Genomic DNA, 16,634 nt, shown 5'->3' on the forward strand with positions numbered 1-16,634 from the left:
ATCATGTTCCATTAATATATTTTGTAATTTTCTACTGTAAATATATCAAAACTTAATTTTTGATTAGTAATATGCATGGCTGAGTGCTTCATTTGAACAACTTTAAAGGTGATTTTCTTAGTTTAGTGTTAGTGCACCTTATTATTATTGCAGAACTAAGATCGGGGAAAGAATCCATGGTTGTATCTTCAACTAAATTAATTATGTCTAAATATTTATTCAAATGAAGTAATAACAGGGTTGTTCTGCAAGATTCTAGATATATTTAGTAAAGAGTCATACATGTACCTATTGGGAAAACCATTGCATTACAAGTGAATACTATAATGACTTGTCCCTTTGCATTGGAATTTAAAAACCCTTTTCTCTGTTTTAACCTCAAACACTACACAAATTGTAATATAAGTAATAGAAATATGGGGGGGGGGTTAACGCACCATAATTATTTCACAAATAGTATTTAGTATAAATAGTATTTATTTAAAAATATATATAAGAGAACTAAAATGTTCAACTCTTATTTAACTGAAAAAAGTTCAGCTGTATGGTCACACTACAAGTAAGCAATGCATGAGGGTTAAGAAAACAACTAATGTTGCCTTTCCATCACTCTCCAGAATAAAATTATACTGTAAATGTCATCGACATAATCAATGTATAATATGCTCTGATGTTTACCAAAAACTGAAATACCTTTATAATGACGCTGTTGTATATCCGACCTAAACCCATTCAAATGTATTGTCAGTTTGTTTGGAGAGTTCTATGAATCACGTGACGCCGGCGAGATCAAAGCGAGTCACAACTCTGTTTTTAAATAGTCTCAGCCTCAGACGTCACGCCCATGGACCATTGGCTAAACGTCTGATGCATACGGGACACGAAAGTGTCGAAGTCGTTATCGGATTGTATGTGAATACAAATATTTCTTTAAAATAAAAATCCCATAGAAGTGAATTTAAAAATACTTTTAGGTATAATATTATTTTCCCCAACACATCTGAAAAAGTTAAAAAAAAAAAAAAAAAAACTGCACACATTTAAAAAATAATTTATTGTTCATTATGTACAGGAAATAGAAAACAGAGTAGAAAAGTCATTGTCCAGGAAACTCTGTACACTGCATTGAGAAGAAACTCTAAACTGTACAGAACTCAAGAGTACCGACACAAACCCACAGAAACCAGATCAGACCCTCAGTCCACATGAAACCACATCATCAGTCCTGTGACGTCAGAGGGATTGTGGGTAATCCGTACCGTGACTGCGTCCGTGAAGCTCTTTGGTTTGTGAACATGATCATCAGGAATACTGAGACAGGAAGAGAAGCCACTGAGACCTGCAGGTTTTACAGGGTTTGGGCTCTCGTCAGCTGGTTTGAGAGTCACAGAACCAGATTAAACCAGACCAGACCGGTCTAAGCTTCGGGGGGAAATAAAACAATAAAATAAAGATGCATCTCATTAAAGCTGCTAAATACTCAGAGATGACTGTCAATAACACATAAGAAGTACAAGAAGAAGAAGAATAATACAAAGGCATTGATGGGTGTAGATGGTTTGGTCCGGTGTGAAGGCAGCGCTAACGAGACGAACACTGAACACATTAATACTGACGATCTGTTCACGTCTCTCTGTCCTGCTGCTTAAATAAATACACAAACCTGCAATAATGCAATTCAGAAACAACACAAAATCATCACAAAAATAACAGTCTGCCGAGATCTAGTGATGGAAAACTGCATATTTGAGATTAATATCATGGCTGTGAGATAAGATTGGGGAATAAATAATGCATGTGTTTGTGTTGAAGAAAAGCTCTGATGTTTGGTCAATGAACACGACTCGCAGCTTAAAAACCAATAAAACCTGTCAGGATCAGACCGGAGACGATCGCAAAGAAGCTGCATCCAGTAAAAATTCATCATTAACATTCAAACACAAACTCAAAGCCATAAAAACACGCTGATCGATAATCACTGATTCCCACAGAACTCATGATTCTCACACGCACCGCAAAAAACACTTTTAGTATTTATCTTTTGAATTTGGTTTTATTTTTTCCAGTACAAATATCAAAATATTCTTAAATTGAGATCTATTTACCAGAAAAACGGAATTACTTGATTTTGCTGATTTTGATTAGATATTAATTCTGGTTTACTGATAGAAATTAAGCAGGTTTAAGCTAAAAGAAAAAATTTGTTTAAATTTTTCAATTTTATATAGAAAATATAGTGAAAAAATAAAAGTACAAAATAAAAAGAATAGATATAGTGATGAAAAATTGCAAAACTTTGATGTACAATAATGTTGAAAAAAATAAAAAAGAATCCTGTCAACAGCCTGCGTTTATGCCTTGATTTGCCTTGAAGATACTACATTTTGATTTCTATCAATATAATGATCAAAATGAAGCAAGTTCATGATAGGAAACAAAAAAAGATATATATATATATATATATATATATATATATATATATATATATATATATATATATATATATATATATATATATATATATATATATATATACAGAGAGAGAGAAACTTGAAATAGAAAGTGATTAAAAAAGGCATATTCAAGATTAATAACAAAAAAAATCACTATCAATAATGAATTTTTAGCATCTTACTTGCATAATAAATTTATAAAATAAACAAGGCATGTGTAGGACTACATCACCAGTCAGAAAAATGATCAAACTTAAGAGTTTATGCTTAAAACGAGAAAAAATATCTGCCAGTGTGTTAAAAAAAATAAAAAATAAACAATTCACATGAAAACTATATATATATAGGCAGATATTTGTTCTTGTTTTAAGCATAAACTCACTTAATTTTGATCATTTAAAATCTTTTTTTTTTAAATATTTTTTTTTGCAAAGAAAAAAAAAAAGATGTTTTATTGTTTTAAGCATGAACTCGATTCATTCTGATGACTTTGATCAGAAAGACTATTTGTGAATGTATCGTGATGTCAGAATGATCAGATGTTTGTACTGGAAGAGCTAAAAACAACCAAAGACACGAATACTAATGAAGTCAGGAGAGTGTGCAGTCGTACGACCCCTCCTCCAGCGGCTCCTGCTCCTCCGGCTGCGGCGGTGTGTCGTCCAGGGGCCGAGCGCTGGCTCCTGCGGGGCCGTCCGAGGGCAGCGGGTGAGCAGCGGTCAGTTCCTCGGCTCGGGGCAGCAGCAGAGGAGGCTCACTCATTTTGGACGCTCCGGTCAGCTGGAAGGCTTCGGCCTGGACCTGCTCCACAGGAACCTCCAGGAGCTTCAGCAGCTGAGGACCAATCAGATTCAGGAACGGCTTGTAGCCCAGACTGACCACAAACACAGAAACACACAGACAGAGAGACAGTGTTTACTTCTCATCGAAAATCTCAAAACATCTGAAAATACAGGACAGTAACCGGCAGACTTTTTGTTGTAAGAAACAATGAAAAAATAAAATAAGCAAATAAATGATTAATATCTGACCCCACACTTTTGAATATGTACTTGTACAGATATAAAAATAAAACAATTAAAATAAATAAACAAAATATAGCAAAATATATTATTTTAGAATATATATATTTACAGATATATATTTGGCTTATTATTATTATTTGGTTTAATCTCACAACATACAAATATATTTAAAAGTGTGGGATCAAAACAAACAAAATAAAACAAACAAATAAAAAAAAATATCTGACCTTTTGAATATATATATATATATAGTTATAAGTTATATTATACTGTTCAAAAGTTTGGGATTAGTAAGATTTTAAAAGAAATTCATACTTTTATTCATCAAGGATGCATTAAATTGATCCAAAAATTTTCTATTTATAAAAAAAAAAAAAAAAAAAAAAAAAAAAAAAAAAAAATCGCTGTCCTTTGAACTTTCTATTCATCTGTGATTCCTGAAAAGTAAAGTGGTATCATGGTTTCCGCAGCACAACTGTGTTCATCATTGATAATAATCAGAAATGTTTCTGGAGCAGTGAATCATCATATTTTCATCATTTCTGAAGATCATGTGATAGTGAAGACTGGAGGAATGATGCTGAAAATACAGCGGAGCATCACCGAAATAAATTATACGTTTAAATGTTTAAATTACATTTAACAGATCCACACAGAAAACAGCTGTTTTAAATTGTAATAATATTTCACTATTTTAAAGATTTTTGATCAAATAAATGCAGCCTTGGTGAGCAGAAAAGACTTGATTAAAATCATTAAAAACTATGACAGTTACAGTAGTGCATACATTTTTAAAGAAAAAAAGGGAATTTTTGGTATTTAAATAATTTGTGTTTACATTTTTCTCTAAATTATAGATCTTTATTTTCTCATTAAATGTATATGAAAAAAGTGACGAAAGTGACGTGACGTGACACAGCCAACTATGGTGACCCATACTCAGAATTCGTGCTCAGCATTTAACCCATCCGAAGTGCACACACACACAGAGCAGTGAACACACACACACACACACTGTGAGCACACACCCGGAGCAGTGGGCAGCCATTTATGCTGCGGCGCCCGGGGAGCAGTTGGGGGTTCGATGCCTTGCTCAAGGGCACCTAAGTCGTGGTATTGAAGGTGGAGAGAGAACTGTACATGCACTCCCCCCACCCACAATTCCTGCCGATTGCGAGTCCGACTCTCTAACCATTAGGACACGACTTCCCCCGTGTTGGTTATGGTTGGCACATTAAACGAATAGATGTATACTGCCAGTGATACTGACCAATCAGACGAGGCCCAGAGGTCGACAGCTTTCAGACCGGCTCGGATGCTCTGGACCGTTTCTGCTGGGACTTCTGGACTGTCCAAAAAGCCCACGACCTGCTTAATGACAGCGGCGTCCCGTAAGATCAGCCCGATGACCACGCACCACTCCAGACAGCCGGCCTCCATGAAGACGTGCAGCAGATACCTGTCAATCACAGACTCGTCAGCACCTCGTCATCAGACGCTCCACACACGACTCATCGATCCGTTCATCAGACTCACCGCAGCTGCACCTGACTCTTGTGAGGCCCTTTATTGGCCAGCTCCATAGAGATGTGCTCCAGCTCTGATTGGCTGAGACTGAGGGTGGAGACATTCTCGTCGACCATCATCCAATCACCATCCACCATGGAGCTGGTCTCCGTGAGGTCTGTGGCTGATCCGATGCTGCACTCTTCTCCTGATGAACAGAAATAACATGAGACAGAGACAGAGAAAGAGATAAACACACAGACTGGTTTAACACAAACCTTTGTTAATGAGAGGAGAGAGAAATGCCTCCTGCGTCTGTGGCCCTCCGTGAGAGGAGGCGGAGTCCAGTTCCTTTGAGACCGCCCCCAAACTCTCCAGCCAGCTGTGATTGGCTGTGGTGTCCATGTCACTGTTCAGCAAACTGTCTGCAGACTGAGACTTCAGCAAACGAGGACTCAACACTAATGAGAGAGAGAGAGAGAGAGAGAGAAATCACGTGATTGGTCAGTCATAACAGCTCATTTACATATAGTTACAAACACAGCCTGGGAAAAAAAATACAGGTCAGTTAAACCCTTGTTTAAAGAAATACAGACCAAAATTAAATTATACAATAAAACAATTGTAAACTTTCTATTTTTTTATTTATATATAATATTTAGAGAAAATTAAAAATAAACAATAAAAAGAACAATTTAATAATTTACACACACACACACACACACACACATACACAAAAACAATCATGTTTTATATAACAATTACATTTATTTTTTTTAAATATGAGAAAAATACAGAATTTGATATTTATTATTTGTATTTTTTAATTCATATATAACATTTAGAAAATGAAGAATTTTTTTTTTACTTTCATTCATTAAAAAATTATTATATGAAAATATATATTAAAAAAAAATTATTAAATTATATATATATATATTTTTAACTTTTTATTTGTATTTAGATATTTAATATAGAGATAGAAAAAATATAAATTATACACGTGTGTAAATAAATATATATTTTTTTGATTTTACAGGTGGAAAACACATTCACACACCTGGGCGGCAGCGTCCATTCTTCAGCGGCGAGTTAATGGAGCATGCTGGGATTACAGGAAATGGCCACAGGAAGTCCTTGTGCAGGCATTTGAGGGCGGTAATGAAGTCGTCGATCCGTGCGACCCGCGTGCGCTCTCGACACAGCCAGCCAATCAGCTCGAAGCCCAGCTGGGCGGAGAAACAGCCCAGATCCCGCAGTCTGACCTGCTCCAGCAGGTGCCTCGCGTGACGCCACAGCATCATATCAATGTAGAGATGCTCCGCTGAGTCAGTGTCCTTACACCAGCTGAGCACACACACACACACACACACACACACACACACACACACACACACACACACGATCATCATCATATACACTCAACCATGTGTCAGTGTTGGTCTTCAAAGTACAAGGTATTTAGGGCTGTGCGATTTAGAGAAAATCGAATTATTTACAAATAAAAAAAATAGCAATAATATTAATAATACTAATGAGGATGATAAATTAATAATAATAATATTAATAATAAAAAATTATTATTACTTAATAAAATTAATCTAAATAAAATGTACTACTATTTATAAATAATAATAAAAAACAATATAGAATATAGTATAATGATTATTATGTTAACCATTTTTAGTAGTATTTCAGGAAAATATAATAATAATAATAAATAGATTTTATTTTATTTCAATTTACAGCACAACTGTAAAACGACAATACTAATATTTGTTAATTTATCTTAATTTTTTATTTTCAAAAAAGCTTCTCTTTTGTTGACAGCAGCTGGTTTAGAAGTGCTTCTTAATTACAAGTTTGAGAAAAAGGTTTATTTATTCCTTCGCTTTGATTCCAGTTTATTTGCGATGAATCATACAGTCCTATTAGTAATATAAAATAGGTCAAACACAGTCAAGGTCCTCTCACTTCTATATCAGAGCTAAAACAGCGTTGACCAGCAGCATCTAAATACATTTTGATTAAAGAAAGAAAGACAAGAATTGAAGAATCTTTGCCTTCTGAACAGATTCAACAGAATTGTCCAAACAAACTGATTGACTCAAATGAATCAGAGCGAGCGAGAGCTTCATTATCTGAGACACACATTTGAATCAGGCATGTTGTGTTACCCCTTGGAGGACGGTCCAGACGGCACGCTCAGGGTCTTCTGCAGGTTGAACTTTCCTCCAGCGATGCTGTCGGCCGACTGAGACAGACTGATGCTGCGGTTCCTGAAGAACTCGAAGCCGCCCGTGGAGCTCTGCTCCTGCAGCACACACACACACATCAGCACAGGAGCTTCAACACACACACATCTCATCATCTGCATCTTCATCTCACCTGAGTGGTGGGTGTGCTGGGCGGAGTCTCGTTCTCCCCTGAACCAATGGCCTTCAGGAAGCGGATCATGTGACGACACAGATCCCATTTGCCCTGCTCCAGAGCCGTGTTGAAGAGCAGAGTGGCGTGCTGACGGCTGACCGCAGGAACCTCCATATTCTGAGAGAAAAACATACAAATGCTTAAAATAAAAAATGATGAATGATCTTCCATCATTACGAAGAAAGCGGTTTAGTAAACCCAGGGTTTAGAAACACATGATTGTTCCATTAATTCATTCAAACAAGAAAAATTTAATAAAATTGGAAATGCAAAATCATTAAAACTTTTAAAATAATAAATTAATGAAAAAATATCTGTTTTATGTGTTGACTCGACAAAAGTCTTTAAAATAGTATTTTTAACTGGTAAAACATGCTACATTACAGATAATGAAGCTACTTCACATTCTCCAAAACAGAAAATTGATTAAAAATTGTTAATTTAATGATTAATTCAATAATTATATAATTAAATTAAATTAAAAAAAAGTTACATTACTTGATTTAAGAATTGGATCTAAAGCAGATTTAAAGGTCACCTTTTATTCAACGTATAGATCAAATGTAAAAACTATAAATGTTGAAAATTTAAGTTCTTTATGGTTTAAGTATTTTCCCAAACCAGGAGCCAAAATCTCTAAATTTAAGATTTATAGGTAACATAAAAATACTTTTAACTGCACTTAATTTTAAATTGTTTTTATGTGTCAGAAAACATGTAATTTAAGTTTTAAAGTTTCACAATAATTGATATTAATTTGTAATAATTCATCCTTTAAAGAAATAATACACATTTCTAGGAATATATATGTCATAAGGGTATTTTTATTCTAATTATTCTAATGATTTTTGGCATAAAAGAGAAATGGATAATGTATTTTTGTCTATTGCTACAAATATACCCTGATTTTGTGCTGCAGGTCACGTATAAACGGTGAGCAGCTACAGTTCAGGGTGATTGTAAGCGACTCATATCAAACCCAGTATTGTTAGGTGTATGTTGTGTATGTGGTCTCCTCCTCACCTGCAGGATGATCAGGTAGGACGCGGCCGTGTCCAGGTCCTGTGTCATCAGACACTCCTCGAACAGGTCTTTGGGGTTCCCCACGGCGGCGAACAGGTAGTTCCACAGAGCGTATTCAGTCTTGCGCGCGCAGTGAACGATGGTCTGCAGGAAGAGCGGGAACTCTGTCACGAACTTGGCGACGGTGGGCAGCAGCGGGTCAGGGATGGGCTCTCGGGACGTGGCCTCCTCCTCCAGCACCACGTGCACCATCAGCTCCAGGACGTGAGGGAAGTACGGCAGCGAGGCACAGGACTGCGCCAGCATCAGCGCCTGCTCGCCCAGGTTACGCACCAGCAGCTGTCTCAGGATGTGATGGAGGTAGATCTGGGACGTCCGCTCCACCGTGCAGAAGGGGAAGAGCGCCTCCAGCGAGGACGAGCCGGTCCCGTCGAACAGCACCGTCTCGTTGGAGGCGCCCAGGATCAGCGCGTCCTCGAACAGCACGGTGAGCGGGTAGATGTTGATGTGGAAGGGCAGCATGATCCGGCGCGACAGGAACGAGTGCGGCTTGCGGTGGTCTCTGGGGAACAGAGGAAGCCACACCTTCATACCCGCCTCGCCGCACGAGAGCCACAGAGCCTCCATCAGGTGGCGTTTCTTGCGGTTGCTGCGGCAGGTGGTCCAGACGTTCTCCACGCATTGAGCCAGAACCACCGGAGGACAGAAGGGAAGCTGCCGGACAGAGGAAATCATAGACTGACAATCATGGAGTGCAACAGTGATGCTACAGAGATGCTTTGTGGTGCTTGAGTGGTTACTATACATAACACTTCAAAACATGTATTCCTGTATTATTTGATGTGATAAATGTGATCATTTTAAAAGAAGTTGAAATAATGCGGGTTGCTGGATGATTAACAACCTTGTAGCTCACAGTAGCTCGGTCTTTAATGGTTTATGAGTGATTGTTAAAAATCAGCTCCTCTATGGAGGAAACAAACAGGATTTGTACTTCTGTAACACAACTGTTGCACTCTATGGGATCGGGGAAGGGGCGGGGCATCAAACTCACCAGCTTGGTCTGATTGGCCGGTGTGTCCTTCTCTCGAACCTGTGGGCCGGATCGGTCTCTCTGCAGCATGATCAGCTGACCGGCCAAATTCAACAGGATACTCTCCGCCGAACAGGCCTGACACACACAGACAACTCATGAGAATATATATATATATATATATATATATATATACTCTGTGTGTGTGTGTGTGTGTGTGTGTGTACCTGCTGCGGGGCTTTGAGTGTGATGCCGGTCTCCGTCCGGACTGATGTGAGGGTCACAGACACCACCAGACCGGGGTGAGGAATATAGCGGGACATGGAGACCTCCTGCAGCAGCTCCACACTGACCGACGGACTCGGACTGATGACGGAGAACAGCCAAGAAAAGTTAACAACAAATACAACAAACACCCATCCAGCTTACAAGAGGAACATACAACAGCCTGAGTCGTACACAGAGGTGCCCAAAACTGTTAGAGCTCTTGGCAAATTTAAGAGTTTTCAGTTGTTTTGTTGAATTGGCCATTACAATACCCAGAATTACCTGCAATGGAAGGAATCTGCTGAACACTGAAAACAACAGACAGGCCCCTCAAAGTGTGAGGCAATAAAGTATTTTCAGATCTTTTAGGTGTTTTAACAATTTTGGCCGCCACTGTAAATTAAGCACCAAACTTGAAATAGAATTAAGCAAATTATTAAAATCATATACTCTCTCTCCATTACTATTTCAACTGGCTAGAATTTTCCAAAACTATAAAAAAGCTGATTATGGAGTTTAAAAACCATGATTGATGCATTAGCTCATTCAGAAGAGAAGAGAGACATTATGAAATGCTATTTATTTCTATAAAAATAAGTCAAATTGAAAAATAAATAAATACACCTACATATACATAGTCATTAGATATAGTCATTTGTATATAAAAACAATTAAATTAAAATTAAAAATGAAAACAATTAAACAAATAACATGCATCGAGACACATTTGGAAATGTTTATTATTAAAAACTAAAACAAAAAATAAATAAGCATGCATATACACCAAGACAAATGTGGAAATCCTGAATTATGTGTGTAAAAAGCAAAAACACTAACAATCAGAAAAGTATATAATTTGTAAATGAAAATTAATTTATTAATTTAATCATTTAAATGTAGCACTAACTTTATGAAAGTGAATGTTACGACACGGTTCAATAATAATTATGTTTTTATGGATCATTACAAAGTAAACATTTGTGTATAATCCCTGAGGATCTATTTAATGACTGTTGCTCGGTATCGTGTGAGTCACCTGTCGTGTCGTCGCTCGATGCTGTAAAGACAGATGGAGCAGTCGGCTCTGAACAGAATCACCACGTTACGAAACACGTTCAGCAGCAGCGTGTCGGTCTGAAGCTTAGTGACGCTGGCAAACACGTTATCCAGGTTAGATGTGCGCACGTATAACCTCAGCTACAAACCAAGAACAACAAGAGTCAGCTGATCAATGACAGGTTCGGTCGACACTGATGAATCAGAGGAACGTTATTCAGTCGCTCTTGCCTCTTCCTGCCGGTCAATGAAGTTATAACAGGCAAGAACAACAAAGTCCTCCCACCACGTGAGACCTCCTGTCACCGTCATATTCTGCTCCTGAAACACACATGTGATGTTAGAAAGCTTCCATCACACAAGCTACTTTCCTTTCACATGAGAAGACCGTGATGTAGGTGTGTTTACCTGTGTGACGTTACCAAACAGTTTCCATTTCCTGGTGTATAATGAGTAATGTGCAAATCCACGGCGGCCAGCTATGGCCACACACTGACCAGACCAGTCTATAGCTGCGAACTACACACACACACACACACACACACACACACACACACACACACACACACAGATGAAACCACTCATTTCATGAGTGCAACATAAATGGAACATTTATTGAAATGCTCATTAACATATGCCCGCCCACATTTAGATATCATCACATATCCATTCTACAGAAATATCACCATCACTGCTGCTGACAAAGTGAACTACACTAGTATACAGGGGTTAACCAATCAAAAATTAGGTAATTTACATACTGTATACAAGTCATAAAGGAAGAGCATCATCAGTCTGTTTGAGTCAGAGAGGATTTAGAAATCGTAACCAGAAGCTTTACTAACATGCATCAACCTAAAGAAATTGTTCACACAACGATGACATTTGCTAAAAACTCATCTAGAATTTGGACGTCACTGAATGGGTGCCGTCAGAATGAGAGTCCAAACAGCTGATAAAAACATCACAATAATCCACAGACTTTGTACTTTGAAACGGTCACTTTCGGCCAAAATATGACACAATATGAAAATAATCCATAACAACACTTCCTCCAGTGAAAAAAATTATTTTCCTCTTATCTCTCACATCAAAATCCAGCCACAGCTGTTTTGGTTAGTAAATGGTGCTTGATCTGTGCAGATTTCTCTCCTGATTCAGACCAGACAGTTTGAAAGTAAAAAGTCTTCATGCTTGATTTGTTTCATCTTTTGTCTTCTCCAGATGTTCACTGATGGACTGGAGTGCTGTGGATTATTGTGATGTTTTTATCAGCTGTTTGGACTGTCATTCTGACGGCACCCATTCACTGCAGAGCATCTATTGATGAGACACTGATGCAATGCTACATTTCTCCAAATCTGATAAAGAAACAAACTCATCCTAATTTTCAGCGAATGTTCATTTTTAGCTGAACTGTTCCTTTAAGAGTTGGTTCTTACCCTGATGGGCCAGTTTGTCTCTAGATATGTGCTGTGAATCTGCGGAGAGAGGAACAACAGGTGTCAGACTCCTAGATGCACGCTGTGTTCTCTACAGTGAATGTGTGTGAGATCCTGTACCTGAACCACCTGCCAGTGCTTGTGGCCCAGTAAAGTGCTGAGACCCTGAGAGAGAGGGGTGGACGCTGACGGCCGGGGCACAGGACTGCCACTGTCCCGAGACGAGCTCTTATCAGACACACTGTGAGCCTGGGTCGGGTCTCCGCAGGTCAGATACAGACGATCCTCTCCGTGGAGCAGCACCTGCTCCTGATTACTCTGATCACACACACACACACACACACACACAGAACCGTCTCAGTCACTGATATCTGACACACATCTGATCACGCTGCATGTGTGTGTTTCTCTCACTGTGCACGGGTTGACGGTCAGTGCGCTCTTAATGAACTGAAACTGCAGGATGCCGGTCTGCTGGAGTTTCTCGTCAGGAAGCGGAGTCGCGTCTGTGCTGGCGATCACCCACAGATGATATCCCTCCACTCCCCAGCTCTAAAACACATTCACATTAACTGATGCGCTTATCAAAACTGACTTACACGGCATTCAGTGTTTATCTGTGATCAGTCCTTGCATTGCCTGGAAACTGAACCCATTATCTTTGCATTCCTGGCCGAAATTATTTAGTGTTTGACCAGTATGATTTTTTTTGATGCTCGATGATCTTAGAAAGCAGGGTGTCTGATTGCATATATATATATATATATATATACACATTATATACACACACACACACACAGTATGGATGTGTAAATGTTCATATGTGATATCACACTTTTAATATAATTACAGTAAAATTACTCACTCACCATTAATAAATCACACTCACCATAGAGCTGATCTTCAGAGGCTCTTTCTTCGTGCCGTCTGAGTGACAGCTGCATCAGGAAAACACAGAAAATAAAGAGAAACAAGCAGAAACGTCAATATTCAGAACTCATCATTAGTTGCTGGAGGGAACCTCCTGGTTAAAGAGTTTGTCAAAGGTTTGCAGCGGCATGAGTGTGTTTGTGTGACTCACGAGAAGTCCTCTCCGAGTGTGCAGATGAGATGAGCTCCAAACACACTCCACAGAGACAGACCTCCACAGTCCCACGTCACCATCACCACACTGCAGTCTGGAGACCAGCGCAGCATCTTCACAGACCCCGTCTTATTCCACATATCTGAGCAGAGCACACACAAACACTGAATCATGGGAAATGTTCGGCGAGTTTGGGTTGTTTTTCTTTATTACCAACGAACACAGACAAAATATACAAATGATCGTGCAAATGCTTATTGAACTCAATAACAAAAATACATTCAAAAAAAAAAAAAACCTGCTACTATATTATACAGACAAACACACTTATAAAAAAAAAGTTATACTAAATTTAAATATTTTTTTTCTTTAAAAATGTAATTTTGTTGTGAATATAAAAGTTAAAAGCAAAATTAAAACTAAAAAATAAATGAAGCTAAAATGTTGCTTTGTGTAAATTAAATTGGAAATAAATCTAAATATGAACAAAAAAAAAGTAAACAAAAACAGTTTAAAAAATACATGTAAAACAATTATCGAAGCATATAACAATTACAGAAAATATGCTAATCCAAAATATTGAAAAATACTTTAATAAATAATACTTAAACAACACTACACTTAAAGTATAAAACAACTGTTACTAAATTGTTTAGGTATTGTAAATTATTGTTTCTTTAATTTAATGCCATGCCAGTTAGCAAGGGTATTTTCATGGCTAGTAAAATATGAAACGAAGACAAAAAAAAAATCTATAATTTTTAAACAAAATCTAAAACCAAATCAACAGAGGCTTAGAGAGTTGAAATAATCTGTAATTTAGGTGAAAATCCTAAAACATGGCAGTAAAACAGTTTCAGTTTTATGCATCATATCTAATGACCATTCAAAGTGTCTGATAGATGATAGAGACAAATAAGACATCTGATCTCTCCAGAACAGCACTGGCTGGACTCTAATGGGCTGCTCTGACAGTGCTTTATATCAGTTCATCAGGTAAAAAGCTAAACGACAAGAGTCTAGGCACTCATTTGATTCATGTTCCCACCGCAGCCATCAGGGGGCGTCAGAGGACCAGAACCAGACACTCAATCAGAGAGGATTGTGGGTCTGAGGTTCAACATACTAACAGCAAATAAAAGGATCATCCAGTGTGTGATAAAGGCTGCGTGGCTTCTGTGGATTGTGGGTGGACTGATGTCACTTCCTGTGGTCTGACTACTGTTTAAAGTGTAAACATCACGAGTAACGAGTGTGTGTCTCACCTGGGTAGTGTTTCGGGGTTAACTCCAGCTTATGAGAGAGCTGCATGGATCCTGTAGAGCTGTCAATCATGTACACCAACACTGCCCCGCTGCGACACACACACACACACACATACACACACACACACACAATCACACCTTGGACTGGATCAAAAATAATTTCACATTTTTACTTCTCTTTTTGATCAAACACACACAGCTTTGAAGAGCAGAAGAAACTTCCTTCATAAAAACATAAAAAAACTAAATTATCCAAATTTAAATGCTAGTGCGTTTTCATTCATTTTTAATGTTGCATGACTCTTCATAACTTTAAAGGGTTAGTTCACCCAAAAATGAAAACTAGCCTGTTTTACTCACTCTCAAAGCATCCTAGGTGTATAACTTTCTTCTTTCAGATGAATCCAATCAGAGTTATATTAAATTTTTCCTTGCTCTTCCAACCTTTATAATAAGTAGGCGTGTGTTTTTGTTCAGTCCAAAAGTAGTCAAATAAAGTGTGAAAATCCATAATAAAACATGTCTCACACGGCTCCGGGGGAGAATAAAGGCATCCTGCAGCGAATCCATGCACAAGGAAAATATTAATATTTAATATGTTATAAATACTTTTCTCACTTCTGTTGACCCGCAGAGCCATGTGAGACATGGTTTATTATGGATTTTCACACTTTATTTGACTACTTTTGGACTGTTGAACAAAAACACCCGCCTACTCTCATTCTAACGCTTGGAAGAGCAAGGAACATTTTTTAATATACCTGTTTGGATTGGATTCATCTGAAAGAAAGTCATATACACCTAGGATGCTTTGAAGGAGAGTAAAACATTGGCTAGTTTTAATTATTGGGTGAACTATCTCTTTAAAATGTTGACATTTTCAGATTTATAAATAAAACACTGTAAAATCCTCAAAAAGCAAACATCAGCCACAAAAAATAAATTAAGACACGCACACAACTGACAAATACAACACTTTAAACTGATAACTGCACTTCACACACACACACACACACACACACACACCTTGCGCATCCGAAGGCCATGAGTCTGTATTTGTTGTTGACAGCGACACACGTGCCATCAGAGACGTCTGCGGCCCAAACGCCCTGCAGCTGCTGCACACACACACACACACACACACACACACAAACAAACACAATATTAGCACATCAACACAAGCATTACACAAACTAGCCACGTATCGCATTCTCAGAGCCGCCACAAGAGGCGCTATTACAGACATGAGCGTGAACTCTTCTTCTACAGTCAGATCGACTCCAGCGTCTTACTGAATCGTTGAAGTTGGCTGACATGTTTATACAGCTTTCTGAATAATACTTGTTTAAAAAACTTTCTCTTACGTCTGTGGCGAGTCTGTTTGAGGTTGGCGTGATGAATCCGAGTCGCCCATCATCAAACACCACTGCATATCCATCCAGAGTAGCGCAGTACTCCATATCCCGAATATGAACACCGTCCAGATCCAAACACGGCCCTCCTGGAGCAAACACACAGACACGTCACACACAGACACACACACACACGGGAACAGACGTGTCTCTGGAGGGAGATTGAGAAGTGTGTCTGACCTCTGGAGGACTGCAGGTCGAGGGAGAACGGGATGGTGCACAGGTTCACTGCTCTGCGGCCGTTCCTCACACTGTCCCAGTGCAGCGTGTGCAGATAACCGTCAGCCGTCGCCACCAACAGATCCTCCTGCAGCGTCTGCAGACTGACACACACACACACACACAATTAAACTAGAATTTAAATAGATTAAAAATGAAAATATAAAATTAAGAACTTAAACAGCACATCAATGACATTAAAATAACACTGGACACACACCTATACATACAGATGTTTTATAATATATTACACAAATACAGTGATACTTGTATTTTTCCCCCAGATTGATAGATCGATCATGTGACACTTTGTACAAACGGTCAAATGTTCTTCTTCCACTGAAGCTCAAAATGCTCTTTGGCTCATTCAGAACGTACGTACGTACGTGTGTGTGTGTGTGTGTGTGTGTGTGTGTGTG

The 16,634-nt window shown here is 38.4% G+C and overlaps 1 protein-coding gene across 1 annotated transcript in view; it reads right to left on the minus strand.

Annotated features, from left to right (window-relative positions):
• Nucleotides 1-3,044: 3,044 nt before the first annotated feature.
• Nucleotides 3,045-16,634, minus strand: part of LOC132116524 (guanine nucleotide exchange factor subunit RIC1-like) — a 34,048-nt gene continuing 20,458 nt past the window's right edge. The window contains exons 5-26 of the mRNA XM_059525409.1: nt 16,177-16,319; nt 15,949-16,085; nt 15,611-15,702; nt 14,585-14,673; nt 13,317-13,461; nt 13,125-13,173; nt 12,650-12,787; nt 12,356-12,553; nt 12,236-12,274; nt 11,202-11,312; nt 11,025-11,114; nt 10,774-10,934; nt 9,698-9,836; nt 9,492-9,608; nt 8,438-9,151; nt 7,373-7,531; nt 7,162-7,298; nt 6,045-6,331; nt 5,263-5,445; nt 5,015-5,192; nt 4,749-4,937; nt 3,045-3,327 (exon numbers count right to left, since the gene is read on the minus strand). Coding sequence (XP_059381392.1) covers nt 3,045-3,327; nt 4,749-4,937; nt 5,015-5,192; nt 5,263-5,445; nt 6,045-6,331; nt 7,162-7,298; nt 7,373-7,531; nt 8,438-9,151; nt 9,492-9,608; nt 9,698-9,836; nt 10,774-10,934; nt 11,025-11,114; nt 11,202-11,312; nt 12,236-12,274; nt 12,356-12,553; nt 12,650-12,787; nt 13,125-13,173; nt 13,317-13,461; nt 14,585-14,673; nt 15,611-15,702; nt 15,949-16,085; nt 16,177-16,319 — 3,778 coding nt within the window. The remainder of the gene's footprint in view (nt 3,328-4,748; nt 4,938-5,014; nt 5,193-5,262; nt 5,446-6,044; nt 6,332-7,161; nt 7,299-7,372; nt 7,532-8,437; nt 9,152-9,491; nt 9,609-9,697; nt 9,837-10,773; nt 10,935-11,024; nt 11,115-11,201; nt 11,313-12,235; nt 12,275-12,355; nt 12,554-12,649; nt 12,788-13,124; nt 13,174-13,316; nt 13,462-14,584; nt 14,674-15,610; nt 15,703-15,948; nt 16,086-16,176; nt 16,320-16,634) is intronic.

The sequence above is a fragment of the Carassius carassius genome, chromosome 36 (genome assembly GCF_963082965.1).
Source record: "Carassius carassius chromosome 36, fCarCar2.1, whole genome shotgun sequence".
Taxonomy (NCBI): Eukaryota; Metazoa; Chordata; class Actinopteri; order Cypriniformes; family Cyprinidae; genus Carassius; species Carassius carassius.